This window comes from Schistocerca cancellata, chromosome 4 (genome assembly GCF_023864275.1).
Source record: "Schistocerca cancellata isolate TAMUIC-IGC-003103 chromosome 4, iqSchCanc2.1, whole genome shotgun sequence".
In the NCBI taxonomy this organism is placed as follows: Eukaryota; Metazoa; Arthropoda; class Insecta; order Orthoptera; family Acrididae; genus Schistocerca; species Schistocerca cancellata.
The window spans coordinates 401,983,287-402,003,568 of NC_064629.1; the positions used below are offsets into that span (position 1 = coordinate 401,983,287).

The 20,282-nt window shown below is 43.1% G+C and overlaps 1 protein-coding gene across 1 annotated transcript in view; it reads left to right on the plus strand.

The window, feature by feature from the left end:
* LOC126183234 (uncharacterized) overlaps positions 1-20,282 on the plus strand; it is a 75,025-nt gene that overhangs the window by 51,669 nt on the left and 3,074 nt on the right. The window contains exons 4-5 of the mRNA XM_049925023.1: positions 4,592-4,633; positions 4,712-4,855. Of these exons, the coding sequence (XP_049780980.1) occupies positions 4,592-4,633; positions 4,712-4,855 (186 nt within the window). The remainder of the gene's footprint in view (positions 1-4,591; positions 4,634-4,711; positions 4,856-20,282) is intronic.

Below are 20,282 nucleotides of genomic sequence, written 5' to 3' on the forward strand. Positions count from 1 at the left end.
AGCAGTCCAGCTAGCATAATGACTTGTACTGAGGGAGTAGAAATAGTGGGGTAGAAAGGCCGAGCAACTCCTCGTAAACCACATGTTTCTGTAGTCATTGCTAAGCGACACTTTATTGGGTGTAAAGAGCGAAGCCACCAGGCCATGGATGACTGGAAACGAGTGCTGAATCACTCTATACCCTGTGACAAGCCAATGGAAGGGTTTGGCTTTAGCAAATGCATGGGGAGTGTTACCTGCCATCATGCGTAGTGCCAGCAGTGAAGTACAGAAGAGTTGATGCTACGATATGTGGGGGTGTTTCTCAAGGTTAGGATGTGATCCCCTTACTGTGCTTGGGAAAATGCTAAATGCGGGAGGATATGAACACATATTACAGCATTGTGTACTGCATACAGTAGAGGAACAGTTCAGAGACAGTGATCATTTGTATCAGCAGACAGTGTGTCCTATCAAAGCAGCATCTGTGAGGCTATGGCTTGTGGACAGTAATAATCCTGAAATGGATTGGCCTGTCCAGAGTCTCAACATGAACCCAATGGAACATCTTTGGGATGAGTTAGAGCATAGACTTCACTCCAGATTCCAGCATCCAATGTCACTTACCTTCTGTGGTTTCAGCTGTTGAGGAAGAATGGGCTGCCATTTCTCTGCGGACATTCAGACACCTCATTGAAAGTGTCCCCTGCAGAGTTCAAGTCATAATAAAAGTGAAGGGTGGACACACCACATATTAATATCTACTAATAGGTGTTCGAATACTTTTGATCAAGTAGTCTAAAGTCTCAGCACAAGTGGGAAATCTGAAAATAAGACACTCCTATAAAGATCATTGCTGCTGGTGGTGGTGATGTTTATACTAACATATTACTTAATAAAGTGTTTTAAACATGACATATGGCTCTTCTAACACTGTGCTGATAGATGTTTAATACCACCAAGAAACTAGCATCATCAGTGTGAATTTATTTTAGTCTTGATTGGTCCCCCATTTTTCACTACTGACTCATGAATCAAATTTTCTTCAGTGGGACTTAGTGATTCACTAATTTTACTGCAAGACCACTGAAAAACGTTCATCTTGAGCCAGCCTTAGGTTTTGTAGTTGGGGCAACTGGTCAACATTACTGTTAATTACTGTAAGCTCTGAGAATGTTTCAGTGATCATCAGTATGTATGGTCATGAAATATTGTGTGTTCATAGCACAGCAATCTTGTTTAACTGCATCAATTGACAGAATATGGTAAATACCCTGACATAAACAATATTTTTCCATATTTTTCCACTTCATTTAAAATGAGTTTTAGTTATCGGCAGAGGTATAGAACTTAGCAGGGAGGAAGGAGGTTACACATTTTTCAGTCGTCAATGAGGCATTTAGTGGATAGACTTAATGTAATGGCAATTTGTGATGAAAAAATTAAAATGCTCATGCAGAGCACAGATGTGTGCAAGTACATATCCTGACCGATGTGAGGACGAGAGTGGGGTAGGGGCGCATTTAAAAGTCACATTATTTTTCTTGAATATCTTGAAAACGGCTGCTTCTAGCGCAAAGAATTCCCAGCATGAAATTAAACTATATTGAATCTCCTACAAAAGAGGTCCTATTCGTTTTTTCTCTAGGACTAATAGTTTCTGTGTTGCAGGGATGGAAAAATCATTTATTATTAAGAATAGTCTTTCAGTGGTATAAAACTGATGTTTATTGTTAAATGAGGTGGATAAAGAAAAAAATATTGAATATGTGTACTACATGTAAGTGCTGTAGAACTATATCATGGGATAAATTGTGTTCCGGGGTTGTGTCACTACATTAAATACAGATATGAGTTACTAATAGTATTTCAACATAGGAAAAGCATATCAACAGATTCAGCATTACTCTCTGCACACTATTCTGTACTACTAGGGAGAAACTGATTCTTAGTCATCTAGTACAGCAGTTGTAGCGGTCCTCCAGAAAAGATGACTTCCTCCACTGTAAGGGCTGCTCAGTTTCTTGTTCACAGTCAAACTTTACCTCCCCTGTATTTCCTGTCCAGTTGTTTATGTAAATAAGCAGAATAACTTCACTGAACTTATATTTATATAGTTGAGATATTTACAGTTTATTATATAAGTACTCATTTTTTAGTTGTTAGTGATGTTATATGTAAAATATTTTCCTACAAGCAATTGGTGAGAACTGATTAATTTGTAAATGTGATGATGTCAGTTACCTATGTGGCGTTGGTGGGAAAGGGATTGTATTGGTAAATGCATCTTGCTGCCCTTTGCCGTTGGCAGCATGTTTTAAAGCCATGTAAGTGTGTTGTATTCATTTGGTGGTGAATTACTGAAAGACCAGAAAACTACTGCACATCTCTCACCATTGTGTTATTAGTAGGCTGCATAAATCTCTTTCATTCAGGGGTACCTGGCACTTTGCAGAATGGGCTGCACTGAGTGAAGCCGCTTACCACACATCCACAGTGTATCTTGCAAGTTGAGTGTCAGTGTCTCTGATGGAATAGGGCTGATCATATTCAGATCTATAACAGTAATCTGCTGTAATGCATATCTTAAGTTTCATATCAACTAGGTGACCTACCTCTGCTAAACAGGGAGCCAATTTAAGCCTTAGGGACTATTCATATTTTGGGAGAGCCTGGGCTGTGGTGATGCATTTGATGATACCAGTCATGTTGCAAAAAGTACTCCAGCCATTGATAGTGGAGAAATGAAAATCAAAATTGCTGAGTACATATTGCCAGAATGCTACACTTGGGCCAGTGGTATAAAGTTTGACAGCTCCAGCTGTGGAGGCTTTTTATCAAATAGCTGACATAACAACTGCAAATAAGTACTTACTTAGTAAACTAAAATTGATTCCGTCATATAAACATGAAATAAGTGAATTTATTTTGACTACCTTGCATGAGAGAACTGAACAAGAAATGTTAGGGAGGTGTAGTTTGTCTGTAAGCTCAAAAGTTATCAGCCCTCGTGTTATTACTGGAAAAGCACAACAACTGCCTTACACAGTAACTAGGAATCTAGTAGTGTAGAAAACTGTGCAGAGAGTTTTGTAGATTTGTGTCCACATGGATTTCGTGAGTCAGTATTGTTAGTAACTCATATCTGTGTTCCGTGTAGTGTTAACGCACTTTTCGGAACACATCACCTGGCACACTGTGTTGTCAGTGATATATAAGATGAGCTGTGGAAAGGTTGATATAACTTCGTGAAACACACTGCAGTTGCATTTTTTGACCTGGTATGGTATAGAGAGTGTTTACTCTTCGGTTTGCAGACCTATGAAGGAGGGAAGTGCATGATCACAATCTGGCAACCTATCTTTTCTCATGTTTCAAACATCAGTCCCTTCCCACCCCTGTTTCACCCTCTTGCACTCCCAGAATACCATTTATCCCTTAATATGGTTCTTCTGCACTCAGGCGTAGTAGACACATTCAATATTTGCTTTTAACCCACTTGATTAACAATAAATATTGATTTATTCCAGTAACACCATTTTTAATAATCTGTGTGTTTGTCATCCCCTGCAACACAGAAACCATTAGTCCTACAGAAAAAAAATAATAGCATCTTTCTAGTAGGAAATTTAATGTAGTTTAAAATTTTTTACTGCAAATCATTTTCACTAGAAGCTGCAGTTTTCAATATATTAAAGAGAAACATAAAGTGACCTCTAAACTCGCTCACACTCCACCATTCAGAATTTTAGTATGTTGTTTTATGACACTCCCTCCTGCCGCTGTACAAAAATTTGTGACTACTAAATTTTTTCCCTAATTTTCCTTCATTGATTGGAGTAATTATTGATACTTTATTTATAGTAAAGATTTATGTCCACAAATTCACATAGCATACATTATGAAGAATTGAACTTGTCGGTTTTAAGAAGAAAGTTCAAATGTTTCCGTTCTCAGGAAATTCCAACAGTATTAGTATAGTTTCAAATTTTCACAAATTTGTGTTTTTGGAATAGACTGCAGTTTTTATTTGTTCCATCGAAAGTTTTATGTCATTGTTGTATGCTATTTTCAGTTCTGCACAGTTCTTGGAGAGAAAAGTATTTTAACTCTTTGTAACATTGAGTAATGGTTTTCAGTTGACATTGATTCATGTAATGAATCAGCATCTGTGAACAAGATTTTCTCATGTTGGCAGAAACCTAATTTGGCCTCACAAAAACAGCCCCCCAGATTTTAATTACATAGTATATCTAATTCTGGCTAACTACACTGCATTATAATTTCCTGTTGAAACACAAATATGACTGGAGTAAAATTACTGGATGCATAATGAATTCTATGAATTGCCTTTATGGCATTTTGTGAGATATCGAAGTCATTATTCGCCTTTCACTATACTCTGTAAACGAAAGTGCTCTTTACCTTGATTGTAGCAGTGTACAAATGTTTACATGCAAAAGTGCCTAAAATTTTGATGCTCATTCATATGTTAGGGCAACTTAAAATACTTTGGTAACTATTAGAAAGCTTGATGTGCCAAATAAAAATAGTGTGCTTTTATATTTGTGCATCGATAGTTCATTACGAACTTCAATATTTTACATTTCAGGCTCCACAAAGCTGGCTTAAGAAAATATATGGCGAAAGCATGGTAAGTACCTTAAACAGATTGGAGTGATTCTGTTTGAATGTGTTAAGAGTTTTAGACTAACGTGTAATTTGTTCATAGGTTACTAGAGACTGGCCTCATTATGCACTTCTCATTGACAACCGAGATGTTACACTATTATATGAAGAGGATTATATAAGATTTTCCAATGTACCTACCACATATGTTGTACAGGAAGAGCTGGAATTATTGAAAAGTACTGAAGTAAGTAGTGTGCACAAATTTCAAATATGTGTGTGTGTGTGTGTGTGTGTGTGTGTGTGTGTGTGTGTAAACAACCAATTCATTACGATGAGAGGCAGCATGTTTATACCCCATATTTTCACTTAATATATGTATGATCTGTGTGTTTTAAACAATTCATGGTTCTGCTATTTCAGTGGAAATACACTATAGCTGGATCAATTAATTGTCAGGCCTGCTGACCTAGTGGTAAAGCACATGGCTGGAAACTGAAATTTCATGGGATTGAATCCCAGTTCAACCAAGAAATGTTTATCTACCTGTTACCTAGCCTTCACCTCTCAATGATGTGAAGATTCCCTAGGAACAAAATGTGGTTCAGATTCAGCGTTAAACTGTAGGGGTACTGGAGTAGTTAGGGCTCTGCTAGTCACTGAAGTGGCATTCAGTTGAACGATTTATAGCAGGCTGTTGAGCCATGCACAGTTACTATTATTATTATTATTATTATTATTATTATTATTATTATTATTATATCAGTCAGCTTTAAATTTTCTTAATAAGAAAAAGCTGCAATATTATTATCAAAGTGCTTTGGCATGCAACAGGCGGGAGGTGTAAAAAGACTTCATGACTAAATCACATTGTTCAGTACCACAAATTTACAGTAATGTTTTCGGCAAAAATTTGTTGTGGAGAAAATTTCTTAAAGGTATGGTTTAAGATTAGGAAATTATGTATGGAAATGATGTGTATTTCCATATGCAAGATTCAAAAGGTATCATTAAGTGCTACTGTCCACTACATCATTTGCAAAGAACTGCAGAGATATTAGCAGCAGAAGTGGGTACTAACACTTGTGTGTGATACATGGTGAACATGAAAAGATTTACTATTGACATTTTTCTACTAATGTGGATGTGACAAACTGAGATATTTGTAGATTGTAAGTGCTGTTAGATTACACTAAAGAGTCAGTCAGTCAGCTTATGAATACAGGAGGAGAGTGAGTGAAAGAGATTTTTTCACAGTGGAACTTAAAAATAGAGAGGGGGGAGGGTATAATCGCAGTAGCTTACACTCTTTCCTCTCACACCTTAAGGTAGCTTGAACAGTACAGGGTGTCCCACTCAAACCTCCCTGATTTCAAAGACCCAGAGGAAAAAAAACACAGTAGATACGACAATGAAAAATGCACCACATTGTGGAGCATCTCAAAGAATTTATTTATCATCAATACACCTCTACACGTGAACCATTTGTAGCACAGAGAATATTGAGTCTATATTCAATTTCTTGCCAAGTTCTTTGTAACATTTCCTCTGTTATTGTTGCAGTTGCATTAGTGATACGATGTCACAGTGTAGGAATATCGTCCACTTTGGTCGTATACACGCAGTCTTTCATGAATCTCCACATGAAGAAATCAAGCGGCATAATGTCAGGTGAACGTGGTGGCCAGGCAATGGGTCCTCCCCTTCCAATCCGACGATTGGGAAATTTCCTATCCAGGAACTTGCGAACAGCCATTTACCAATGTGGCGGAGCTCCATCTTGTTGAAAAATGTTGTTGGGTTGTAAGTCTTGTATCTGAGGGTACACAAACTGCTCCAACATGTCCAGATGCACTGACCCATTCACTGTTTTTTCCGCAAAGAAGAACGGTCCAACAATCCTGTCGTGCATTAGCCCACACCAGACGTTTAGTTTAGGGCTATCATGAACGTGTTCAATGACAGTGTGCGGATTTTGTGAATCCCAAATCTGAACATTATGCCTATTAACCCTTCCTGATAGATGAAAGGTTGCCCCATCTGAGAACAAACATCTTTCCACGAAGCTGGCATCCATATCAATACGCTGCAGCATATCTGCAGCAAATTGTTGTCGGTGTGGTTTGTTGTTCAGCATCAGATGTTGCAGAATTTGCACTTTGTAAGCACACATACGAAGACGCTGGTGAACTACACGATGCAATGTTGATCGAGATACACCAAGTTGCCTAGATGCTTCACGAATTGACGTAAGTGGGCTTCTGAGAAACGTTTGTCTGAAGACCTCCACTGTCTCTTCTGAAACTCCTTAACATGCACCGCCAGAATGTTTCAGAACATTTCCTGTTGCCAGAAACTTCCTATACCATTCCTTAATTGTTTTCACATCAGGTGGATCACATTCATACACACAACGATAATTTCTTTGCACAGTAGTTGGCAATTTTGTTTCTGCAAACCACACTACTGCTTGCGCACACTGCTGTGGAGTCGCCATTTTCACTTCATCAACCATGCTGCACTCTGGCGATGATACTTGGCACTTCTGATGTGGGAATATAAATTCTTTGAGATGCACTACAGTTTGGTGCATTTTTCATTGTCATATCTACTGTGGTTTTTCTCTCCTGGGTCCTTGAAATCAGGGAGGTATGAGTGGGACACCCTGTATATTGATACGGGTTGAGGGGAAAGAGACCATTGAAGAAAACAAAGTCAAGTACAAATCAGATGCAACACAAGATGAAATTGATTTTTAGGAAACCACTACCACATAAATACAATATTCTGTCTCCATGTTTGATTTTCCACAAAGATTTGTGCTATGGAATACATTGTGGGGAGCCAGAGGTGGAGAGGAGAAGACAGAAAGCAATAAAGAAAGAAAGAAATCACTAATAAGTCTCATATTGAAATTGTATGATAAAGATTCTGTAAAATCTGCAAATCATTTGCAGCCCTAGAACAGTTAAAGCCCCAATTCTAACATTTTTGTCAACATATTGTATCATAGGATCATTGTTTGCATCAAGTATAGAAAAGATGAGTCAGGTATAAAACAAGGCTAAAGCTGGCCGTTAAACACAAATTACCACCATGTACCACAGCACAATAATCATTTTATCAAGCTGCAGTATATGCAGACTGATATCTTAGGGTCATATATATTGTAATATTCCATCCTCTAGACCAGAGCCCGGCAAAGATTTTTTGTAAAAGACCAAACATTACAGATTTTATACTCTGTAGGCCATACCCAAGTTTTTTTCAGGCAGCTCTACTAAAAACAGGAACAACAAGTTTGCACAAAGAGTGTGATAAAAATCTTATACAATAAAAATACTCAGTAGACACAGTTGTTTGATACACAATTTTACTAGTGTGATTAATGAAGTGCCTAATATTTCAACAAATTGGGGGCAAAGTTAATGCAATCATAAAAACTGATTGCGATAAAAACACTCTATAGAAATAGTTGCTGTCATCTGAATACAACTTCACTAATGATACGAATAAATTTTTTTGTTTTTGTAGATAACATTTCACTAGACGGGATCAAAGTTAGTGCTCCCTGTCATCAATATTGATTGCAAATTTTCATTTGTTAATGCTAATTTATATATTATTTTACATATTTCATCTCTGAAAACGTTTTTTCACACAAATACGTACCTGATATAGAGATCAAACCCCGATCATATGATCTTAGTTCACCATATTCGTAACTTTGAAGACACTTATAGAATTCTGTTAAGATTCTGATCTTGAAATTTGCCCTCTAGCATGTTGTCACATTACAGGTTAAATTACTTCCATCTGAAGGTTAGTTGGAAATTTCTCAGTGGTACAGTAAAATGGATTTTAAAATGTGGAAATGTCTTCTGAACTTACATCAAGATCTGAAAAACATTGCTGGAACTGTTGTTTGAGCCTGGAAAATATGTCACTTGCAACTTTGTGAGGGAATGGAGAGTTCAACTCCTCTTGCAGTTTTGACAGCAAGGGAAATGCACGAAGTGCCAGTTGTCACTGAAAGGCCTTAAATGCAGTATAGGTTTCACTTATTGGCACTGATTTGCTGTGTAATTTCAGAATGAATCCATTAAGAAATCCAACAATGTCTGCAGCAAAAGCTAATTTCCAGGGTCATTCTTTGTTCAGTATGGTGGTTTAGAGCAGTTTTTCTCATGTAGTAAACTACGCCTCGGCCCCGAGTTCAAAAAATCTTAACAAAACTTTGCTACTGCCAAGCCACTGAACTAGTGTATTATACAGCAAGTCACAAAATTCAGCTTCCCCTTCCAACAAGAAATCGTGGAACTGATGGTGGATCAGCCCACAAAAATAAATGTTCACCTTTAACACAAATGGTTGTATATTACATGATACATTCAAATATATGCCAAAGGGTACCTGCTGATGAATAATGCAATGAATAACCATAGGCTTTGAACACCCTTTATTTTCACAAGCCTTGTAAATGTGTCCAACTAAGCTTTTGTCCATTCAGCACACATTTTTACCACCACCAGTTGTGACACATCTTACCTGATCCCATTGCAGGTTGTACTTTGCTAATGTTTTCTCAACTTATTTGAAAATACACTCCTGGAAATTGAAATAAGAACACCGTGAATTCATTGTCCCAGGAAGGGGAAACTTTATTGACACATTCCTGGGGTCAGATACATCACATGATCACACTGACAGAACCACAGGCACATAGACACAGGCAACAGAGCATGCACAATGTCGGCACTAGTACAGTGTATATCCACCTTTTGCAGCAATGCAGGCTGCTATTCTCCCATGGAGACGATCGTAGAGATGCTGGATGCAGTCCTGTGGAACGGCTTGCCATGCCATTTCCACCTGGTGCCTCAGTTGGACCAGCGTTCGTGCTGGACGTGCAGACCGCGTGAGACGACGCTTCATCCAGTCCCAAACATGCTCAATGGGGGACAGATCCGGAGATCTTGCTGGCCAGGGTAGTTGACTTACACCTTCTAGAGCACGTTGGGTGGCAACGGGATACATGCGGACATGCATTGTCCTGTTGGAACAGCAAGTTCCCTTGCCGGTCTAGGAATGGTAGAACGATGGGTTCGATGACGGTTTGGATGTACTGTGCACTATTCAGTGTCCCCTCGACGATCACCAGTGGTGTACGGCCAGTGTAGGAGATCGCTCCCCACACCATGATGCCGGGTGTTGGCCCTGTGTGCCTCGGTCGTATGCAGTCCTGATTGTGGCGCTCACCTGCACGGCGCCAAACACGCATACGACCATCATTGGCACCAAGGCAGAAGCGACTCTCATCGCTGAAGACGACACGTCTCCATTCGTCCCTCCATTCACGCCTGTCGCGACACCACTGGAGGCGGGCTGCACGATGTTGTGGCGTGAGCGGAAGACGGCCTAACGGTGTGCGGGACCGTAGCCCAGCTTCATGGAGACGGTTGCGAATGGTCCTCGCCGATACCCCAGGAGCAACAGTGTCCCTAATTTGCTGGGAAGTGGCGGTGCGGTCCCCTACGGCACTGCGTAGGATCCTACGGTCTTGGCGTGCATCCGTGCGTCGCTGCGGTCCGGTCCCAGGTCGACGGGCACGTGCACCTTCCGCCGACCACTGGTGACAACATGATGTACTGTGGAGACCTCACGCCCCACATGTTGAGCAATTCGGCGGTACGTCCACCCGGCCTCCCGCATGCCCACTATACGCCCTCGCTCAAAGTCCGTCAACTGCACGTACGGTTCACGTCCACGCTGTCGTGGCATGCTACCAGTGTTAAAGACTGCGATGGAGCTCCGTATGCCACGACAAACTGGCTGACACTGACGGCGGCGGTGCACAAATGCTGCGCAGCTAGCGCCATTCGACGGCCAACACCGCGGTTCCTGGTGTGTCCGCTGTGCCGTGCGTGTGATCATTGCTTGTACAGCCCTCTCGCAGTGTCCGGAGCAAGTATGGTGGGTCTGACACACCGGTGTCAATGTGTTCTTTTTTCCATTTCCAGGAGTGTATTTTCACCTGTAGTTGTTCCACACAGATTACTCATACATGTTAATTCTTCATTCATTTCAACGTTAACCTCTACTATTTGAACAAACAGCAGCAACTGAGCAATATCTGTGACATCTGTTGACTCGTCAAGAGCCAAGGAAAACTACTCAAAATCATTTGCATTGTTAATTAATTGCTTACCAATGTTGCTGCCAGTATTCTCAACACTTTGAGCAACTGTTTTCAGGAACAGTGTGATTGAAATAAATAAATCCATTTTCTGAGGACACATTTCTTCAGCTGCTAGAATCAGACTTGATTTAATTAACGCACCATCAGTAAACAGTTTTCCCTCCTTAGCTAGAAAATGAACAGTTTGTAAACTTACTTTCAGAGTTTTTAGTTTTTCCAGTTGTTCTTTTCCAGTGAGTTGGTAATATTGTGCCGGCACATATTGTACTTCTTCAGTGCAGCTGTAGTGTCACTGCACAATATACACAATGCTTTGCCATCTAATTCAGTTACAAAATAATTGTCAGCTCACTCGCCTTAAAAGTAGGATGCTGAAATTCCATTTTTCTTTTCTTTTGTGGTTTTTAAAGCAACATGATAGAAATACACTTGTATTAGAATCAAGAAGAGAATGTTGCACAACAGTGATGCACGTTACTGGTAGAACTGCGTGTGGCAGTGCAGAGGCCTGGTGTCCTCAGTTGGCTTCCTGCATGTAGAAATGCCACACAATTTTTCTTGCAACTGCCAGCTCCCAGATCGACCGATAGAACAAGTTACCAGTCAGTGGCATTATGTTTCCAAAAACGTAAGATTATTTGCAATACAGTTTCATAGACACTGAAATATCACTTTGCATAATTTTCACATTTTAAGATTTTTGAAATTTAAAATCCATTCTAAGCTTGCTGGCCATAGGAAAAAGAAGCAGCAGACTGGAAGTAGCACCCCCAGCTGTAGTTTGCCAATGCCTGCTGTAGACCATATTTGTCATGTAGTTCGATTCAGTCACTAATCAAATAGTTCACTGCACAAACTTAAACTGTATCTCTGTGGAAAGGGAAAAATAAAATACAAAAAGAAAATTCCACACTGGATATACTTAATTTTTGTCTTAATGAATTTTGGCTTTTCAACATTCAGCCCATGAGAGTAAGATATATCTGCTTTCAGAGTGGCACATTGTGTCTGTTAACCATTCATTTCTTCTTTGAAAAAAGAAATGTGCTAATTTATATCAGCTGGTTTAAGAGCTTTCCTTACTAAAGGCAGTGAGGCATTGATTTACACCTTCAGTATGTTCAAGTTCAATAACTATTGTATTTAACTCTTCAGATTCCAAGTAGTCACACCACAAACTCGGGAAGGCCCACATCATTGCCTTCCTCTTGAAGATGCCTAGAGATGGGTTGGGAATGAACAGGTTCATATCAACCTTTTGATGCAGTTGATTAGTAATTTGAATAAAGAAGCCTGGAATCATATTTGAGGGGAAGCACCAAATTTTTCACATCACACACAAATTGCTTTTGTAAGCAGTCACTGGCTATAAGCCTGTTTTACAGTCATATGTTCGAATGTTAGCTAGTGCAGACAGTATAGTTTTATGAAGTTTGATTTCACTACATATGAGGGTGTGCGGAAAAGTAATGCCCCATATTCTTTTATGTGCATTTAAAATAAAACAAACATTATTAACATTCTGCATCTTTATTCTTCATGTCTACATATTTAGTCGTCTGCCACTAGAGGGCTCCGAAATTTAGTGTGTAACATGGTGGTGTGTAACGTAGCTCTGTTGGTGCATGAGAAACAGCATGCTGTAATCGAGATTCAAGGAGTTCATCCACACATGGAGCACCCTCTCCTTCAGCATGGCAGTGCCAGACCACACGTGAGCGTTGTCAGATCTGACGCACTGGGTTCACTGTGATTGGTTATGCTCCACACAGTCCCAACTTGGCCCTCCTCCAATTTTCTTCTGTATATTAAAAAACCCTTTGATAACTTCACTTTGATAGCAATGAAGCAGTGTAAGCAGAGGTGACGTTATAGCTCTTTCAACAAAGCCAAACCATTTACAGCAGTGGTCGTCAAACTTTTGGGCAAGGGCCAAAACTAAAAATATGATGTGGCACCTCGGGCCACAGATTTCCAGGTCTTTTTATTAACTGGCAAACCACATAAATTGTGTGCTATGAACCTCCAATTGACTAGCCATAGTAAAGAAGCAAGAGGTTTACCACTGACTTTCTAGCACTTATCATTAAAGTCAATACCATTTGGACCATTACGTGTAGAATGTTCTCGGTTTCAGATTGTTGCCACCCTCAATGACCCATAAATTGTAACACTGTAATTGACTGACGAAATTTTGCTGTGTTGTCTTTGTGAACATATGGTTAATAACAGCAAATTATTAAATGTATTATGTAACATGAGACATGGTCACAACTGTTTTCTACAGGTTTTGAAAGTCATTTTTCTTCAACTCACTTGACTGAATTACAGCAGCCTTAATTTTATTTCATACTAGATGAGGTACCTGGCATTGGCTACATATGGTATTTATTCCAATCTTACGTTATTCTGTCTCTTCCTTCCCTCACTCTCTGTCATCCATTTCGACTTTCCCCTCTCTCACCATCTCTTCAGCCCTTTGTCTGTCCATTTCGCACTCCCCCTGTATGTGTCCATGTCCTCCTCCCCCATCTCCCTCCACATTACCATCCCCCGCCCCAGTAAGACGTTGCCTTTGCTTACCCCACAATATTTCTGTACGGATTGAAAATAATGTGTGTATCAGTGTGGTTGAAATCGATCCGATTTAGGAGAAGTGGAGGATAAACACACACACATTCATTTTTAAGAGCTAATGACTAATTATTTCTTTTAACAAATATGTACCACATATGACTGTCTCGATAATGCGTATTCATGAATCCAATGCACTTTCATTTAAGGTTGATACAATAGCAGATAATTGGTATGAGGCACACATTTCCATTTGTTGTCAGCACTGAGAAACAAACAAGAAAACATTTCCATTATTACGTCCCCTCCCACCGCAAAGACAAATCTATCTGCCCCTGTACCAAGTGGCACCTGTAAATGTGATAGAACAACTTTCCGTGCTCCTGCTTATGATTCTTCCAGTGTATTTTTCATTTGACGGAGGAGACAGGTACAGCCGACATCTGCAAACCGTTTATTCTTTACCGGATTTCGATATATATCATTCATCGTTCTTTCAGAAACTGTAAACATTAGCACCTGTTAAAATGAAATAGTACTTTCGGAAACAAACCACTCACAACCATTGGATGTATGTGAGTCCGCCAAATAACATTGCTATGCAGTTGCTGAAAACAATAAGCCATGTTTATGACACTGAAATTCTGCAATACATGGAAAAAGATTTTTAAATAATCATCTGCTGGTTTGACAACTATTAGATTATGAGGGATATATTCGTAGGAGACATAAGAGTTGTTGTTGTCACATTGTCAACAATTATATTTTTAGTCAGTCTTCACAGGAGTCGAGTGTTGAGACTGACTGGAATAATAATTGTGGTAGCACAAGTCAATGATGATGTACCATTCACAGAATGTCACCATGTTTACAAGTGCTGAAAACTGCATAAAATGCTGTTGATCAAATTTCAGTAAACTGGTAAAAAGCATACAGTGCATCTGACAAATTCATTCCAGTTTAATTATCTCTGTGAAAATAAAATTCACATGACTTGCATAATCTTACAGTATTCATGTAACTAGGCAGGAGCACATAAAGGGTGAAGGGAAGGAAGGGAATCATTAGTAATTCTGAGCCACTACCAAAACCAAATCTGGGATCAGTGTATCTTGTTCCTGAAATTTATTTTAAAGTACTTTCATGCAGTATGAGATTGATGTATTATTAAAATATTATATTACATTATTTAAATGGGCACAAAAACTTTATTATAATTCCATTAATCTCAAACTTTCAAAAAATGTAGAAATAAATAAGAAATTTAAAAAATAAGGGCAGATGTGCTGCAAATGCAACAGGCTATATAAGAAAGCTACAAGTCTCTTATTGAGTCTGGTTTTTATTCGTTATAATTGCAAAACAAACATAAATACAAACATATAATTTTCCATTACTGTGACTTATGATGTTGAACTTTTTTGGCTATATCGTCTATATCTGCATCATGTGGGCTGCATGCAATCCTCATTGCGTCTCCTAAATGATTGGACAACCGATTACGATGTTTATTTTTCAGGTACTTCATTTTTTAAAATGAAGCTTCACAAAGGTAAGTTGAAGGAAATAGTGTTAAAATGAACTGTGCACAGTCTCGTAAATTTTTATAATTGTTAGGCACACATTTCCAAAATTCAGTGTACTGTTGTGTTTCATGATGTTCTATAAACAGAGCTTTAAGTTGTGTGTCATGCTGAAGTTCTATTATTTCATTTAGCAAATTAGTTTTAGGAAATCTAAATTTGCAGCATAATTTGAGATCATCATGTCCAACATGCCAAGGGTTCTCTATTGTAGTAGCCACCAGAAAGATCGCGGGAGGCGCACATTGGCACGGCGCGTCATGGACGGTAGTTGCCGCAAGTAGAGTCCCGTCCACCAGAGGGCACGCGAGAATTCGGACGCGCCCTCTGCCGGCGTAACAACAAGAACAACAACAACAACAACAACTACTACTCCGGCAGGACAGGCTGAGCGCAGTCAGTCAACATCAGGCATGCCTAGGACACAGTCCCGGTCTACGCTAAGTGAAGTGCGACGTAACGTGAACAGTGTTACTACACAATTGGCGACGAGTAGGGTTGTTCTTTCGCGTGTTGCGTCGTTGTTCCGGTTTCGCAGTTTCTCCACGGCATGGAGGATTTGGTGCGGGTTTTGGTTGCGCAGCAGACGGAGCTTATGGCCACCATGAAACAAGTGCTTCCGGCGTTGCTCTCCACGCCGTCTGCTCCGGCGCCGTTCCCTCCTCCCTTTCCCCCGTATGACGAGACGGCGGAGGATTGGGACGCATATGAACATCGCCTTCGGCAGCATTTCCAGGCGTTTCATGTTGCCGATGCGGAGGTATGTCGTGCTCTCTTCTTGTCTTGGATATCTCCCTCGCTGTATCAAGTTTTGCGGCAGCTAGCGCCGTTGCAGGAACCCTCGTCCTTGTCTTTTGACGCATTGTGTTCATTGCTGTCTTCATATTATCGCCGCCGCACGCATGTTGTGGCGGCTAGGGTCGAGTTCTATCAATGCAAGAAACAGCCCCATCAGTCTTACCGGGCGTGGGCCGCAACCCTGCACGGTCTTAGTCGCAAGTGTCATTTTGTCACGGAGCAGTCGCGGGAGTCGTATGCCCATGTTATGGTACGCGACGTCATTGTTCGTTCGGCCCCTGATAGGGAGGTCCGGCAACGGGCGCTGCAGTTAGAAGACCCTTCCCTCGAAGAAGTCCTGTCCATTGCTCAATCGTATGAAGTCTCTCACGCAGCAGGTCAACAGCTGGAAGCGTGGTGCGACGTCGCGGACGTTCAGGGCGGCGTGGCCGCGTCCACTGTGTCCGGGGTGGACGACGTGCGAGCGGTACAATCCGGCCGTTACGGCCGCTCCCGCGCGGCGCGTAAACAGAATTCCGGCCCCCGGCCCCTGTTGCCGTCCTGTGCGTCGTGCTATATACATCACGATCGGTCGAAGTGCCCCCAGCGTTGGGCCGTTTGTCGCAAATGTAATAAAAACGGTCACATTGCTAAAGTTTGCCGCTCAGCCTCAAAAGAATCGAAGGAAGCAAGTACAGAGGACGTGGACGTTGACATTCAGGAAGTTTCATCGGGCCAGGCTCCCGACGCATCGGCACGCAAACTCTTTATCGAGGTGTCAGTTCGGTCGCGCCGGTTACAACTGCAAGTAGATACGGGCGCGGCAGTTTCGTTGTTGAATGCACAAATGTATTCCGACCTTGGAGCGCCCCCGTTGGCGCCCGTTTACCGGCGTCTACGCGGTTATGGTAAACAGTTCATTCCCCTACTGGGTCAATTCACTACCGACGTGACTTACAAATCAGTCACTCGGCCTATTACTTTTATTGTTGTCAGTGATGCGAGCTCCGCTAACCTTTTTGGCCTGGATGCCTTTCAAGCTTTCGGTTTTTCTATCGCTGACACCATACAGTTGGTCTCCGAAGACGTTCCCTATCACTCATTGGAATCTTTGATCTCAGACTTTCCAGATATTTTTGAGGAGGGCCTGGGGCGTGTTTCAGATTTTGAAGCTCACTTAACGTTGAAGGCGTCGGCTCGCCCGCGTTTTCTACGCGCGAGGCAGATCCCCTTGGCTCTCCGCCCTCAGGTAAAGGAAGAGCTAGACCGGCTGACAGCTCTAGGGGTCGTTCTTCCCATTTCTTCCAGTGAGTGGGCTTCGCCCCTCGTTATTGTCAAGAAGCCCTCGGAAAAATTACGTCTTTGTGGCGATTTTAAGGCCACCATTAATTCCCAATTGGTGGTGGACACCTATCCTTTGCCTCGTGCTGATGAATTGTTCTCCGCCGTGGCGGGAGGCCACTATTTTTCGAAAATCGATCTGTCAGAGGCTTATCATCAGATACCACTTGATGAGGACTCCAAACGGCTGGCAGTCGTCAACACCCCGTTTGGCCTTTACCAATACCAGCGGTTGGCTTTTGGAATATCCAGTGCCCCGGCGATATTCCAGCGTTATCTTGAGCATGTCACGTCGACAATCCCTCATTGTATTAATTACCTGGATGAGGTAATTGTCACAGGCCGCAGCACGACGGACCACTTGCACAACCTTCGCACCCTCTTTCTCAAATTCAGGTCTGTGGGCTTGCGTTGCAACCTGCAGAAGTCAACCTTCTTCCAACCGTCCATTGAGTATGTGGGCTACACCATCTCTCGGCATGGCATCCAGCCACTAGGAAGTTTGGTCCAAGGTATCGTCAACCTTCCTCGGCCCACATCGCTGAAGGAGTTACAAGCTTTTTTAGGCAAGATAGCCTATTACCACCGGTTCATTCCCAGGGCTTCCACTATAGTCCACCCCCTGTACTGCCTTCTGCACAAGGGTGTTCCTTTTGATTGGTCGCCTGCATGCGAGCGAGCGTTCACCTCGTTGAAGGGCCTCCTCACGTCAGCCCCTTGTTTGGCTACGGATGCTTCGCAGTATGGGGTGGGGGCGGTCCTGGCCCCTCGCAACGCAGATGGTTCCGAGCAACCACTGGCGTTTGCGTCGAAAACGCTTAGTCCCGCGCAGGCCCATTACTCCCAGGTGGAAAAAGAGGCTTTGGCCATTGTCTACGCTGTTACCAAGTTTCACCCTTTCTTGTATGGCACGAAGTTTCAGTTAATCACTGACCATAAGCCGTTAATATCGTTATTTGGCCCCGCCTCTCAGATTCCGGATAGGGCGGCCCACAGACTACAGCGCTGGGCCTTGTTCCTCTCTAAGTACCATTATGACATTCGTTTTCGCCCTACAGGCCAGCATGCCAACGCCGACGCTCTTTCCCGTCTTCCGGTGGGCCCGGACCCTACATTTGATCGAGAGGAGATTATGTGTTTTCATTTGGATGTGGCGTCCCGCCAGGCAGTTGATGGCTTCCCGATCACTAGTTCTCGAGTCGCCAGGGAAACGGCGGCTGGTAGTTCGCCTCATTCAGCAGGGGTGGTCGTCCCGCCCTCCGGGCCGGGCCTCGGACCCTCTTCGTAATTATTTTCTTCTACGAGACCGTCTCTCGGTCTTGGAAGGAGTTCTCCTTCTGGCTACCGATGATACAGCTCCTCGCGTGGTTGTTCCTGCAAGTTTACGACGGGAGGTCCTCAAGTTATTACATGCGGGGCACTGGGGTGTTTCCCGTACTAAAACCTTGGCTCGCAGACATGTGTACTGGCCCGGTATTGACAGAGAAATTGAGCACTTGGTGGCCGCCTGTTCCCAGTGTGCGAGCCAACAAGCATCTCCCAGGGCAGCGTTCTCTTCATGGCCGCCGGCAACCCAGGCGTGGGAACGTGTTCACATCGATTTTGCGGGGCCGTTTCTCAATGGCTTTTGGCTCATTGTCATTGATGCTTATTCCCGATTCCCATATGTGGTTCGCTGCTCCTCAACCACTTCAGACGTTGCAATCCAGGCACTAGCAAAAATCTTTTCTGTGGAAGGTCTGCCAATCACCCTGGTCTCGGACAATGGACCGCAGTTTCTTTCGCAGACCTTCCAGGATTTTTGTAGGCGCTTCGGTATTCGGCACGTTTGCTCTCCCCCCTTCCATCCACAATCGAATGGGGAAGCTGAGCGCATGGTGCGCACCTTTAAGACGCAGATGAAAAAGTATGTGCACGAATTTCCTGCAGAGGAAGCATTGACGTTTTTCTTGACGGCATACCGGACCACACCAATGGGAGACCGCAGCCCTGCAGAGCTCCTCCATGGGCGTCAACCTAGGACTCTGCTGCACCTCCTCCAGCCTGGTGCTCGCCAGTCTTCCCAAAACGGAGTACCTGGCTTTCCACTGGGTATGTCAGTCTGGGCCCGTGGGTTTGGTCGCAATCCACGTTGGATACCGGCGGTGGTCCTGCACCGACATGGCCGCCGGCTCTATACCTTGCAGGTGGGGGACCGGGTGTTACGTTGTCACCAAAATCAGCTACGTCCACGTTCGGGCACCCACCCTCCGACCTCTCGGACACCGGCTTCCCCATTGCCGGCACCTGTATTGGTTTCACAGGGGACGTTACCTCCTCTCCCCGCTGTGACTCTGCCGCACTGTGATGGTTCTCAGCCTTGGCAGCCTCCAGTGGCTCCAGCACCGGCATCGCCGTCATTCGAGCTGCCCCAGCGAGAGCCGGCCCCCCTAGCCGGCCTGGTTTCGCAGGGGGCTAGTTCCCCTGTGGTCGTCCCTTCCCCTTCGTCCCCGCCACTGGGTCTTGCCCCTCCTGAGGTGGAACAGGATCCAGAGTTCGACAGCTTGTCGCCCGTTCTGTCCCGAGCTCCGGTTGTGGGACGACGGGGGCCTCTTCGTGTGGGTCACTTCCAGCCGTATTCGAAGGTTCCGGCTTGGGGGTTGGCAGATTCCCTCGACTCCGGCCATCCCATGGATGTGGAGGTCATCGCTCCTGCCCGACACTCCACCTTCCGACGCAGTGGATCACAGTGGCTTCACCCCCTGAAGGAGGAGGAGTGTAGTAGCCACCAGAAAGATCGCGGGAGGCGCACATTGGCACGGCGCGTCATGGACAGTAGTTGCCGCAAGTAGAGTCCCGTCCACCAGAGGGCACGTGAGAATTCGGACGCGCCCTCTGCCGGCGTAACAACAACAACAACAACAACTCCGGCAGGACAGGCTGAGCGCAGTCAGTCAACATCGGGCATGCCTAGGACACAGTCCCGGTCTACGCTAAGTGAAGCGCGACGTAACGTGAACAGTGTTACTACATCTATGAGAATGAAACAGCTTCGAATAATTCTAACATCTGCAAATCTGATAGTTAAGCCTGATCAGAGCATAGGAACAGTTGGAAAATTAGACATCTTTTACTTCAAGTTCATTTATATATAATTGCAGTCTGGCTTCAAATGCAAATATTTTGTTAGTCATTTGCCCAGTTATCTTGTTTGGTCCTTG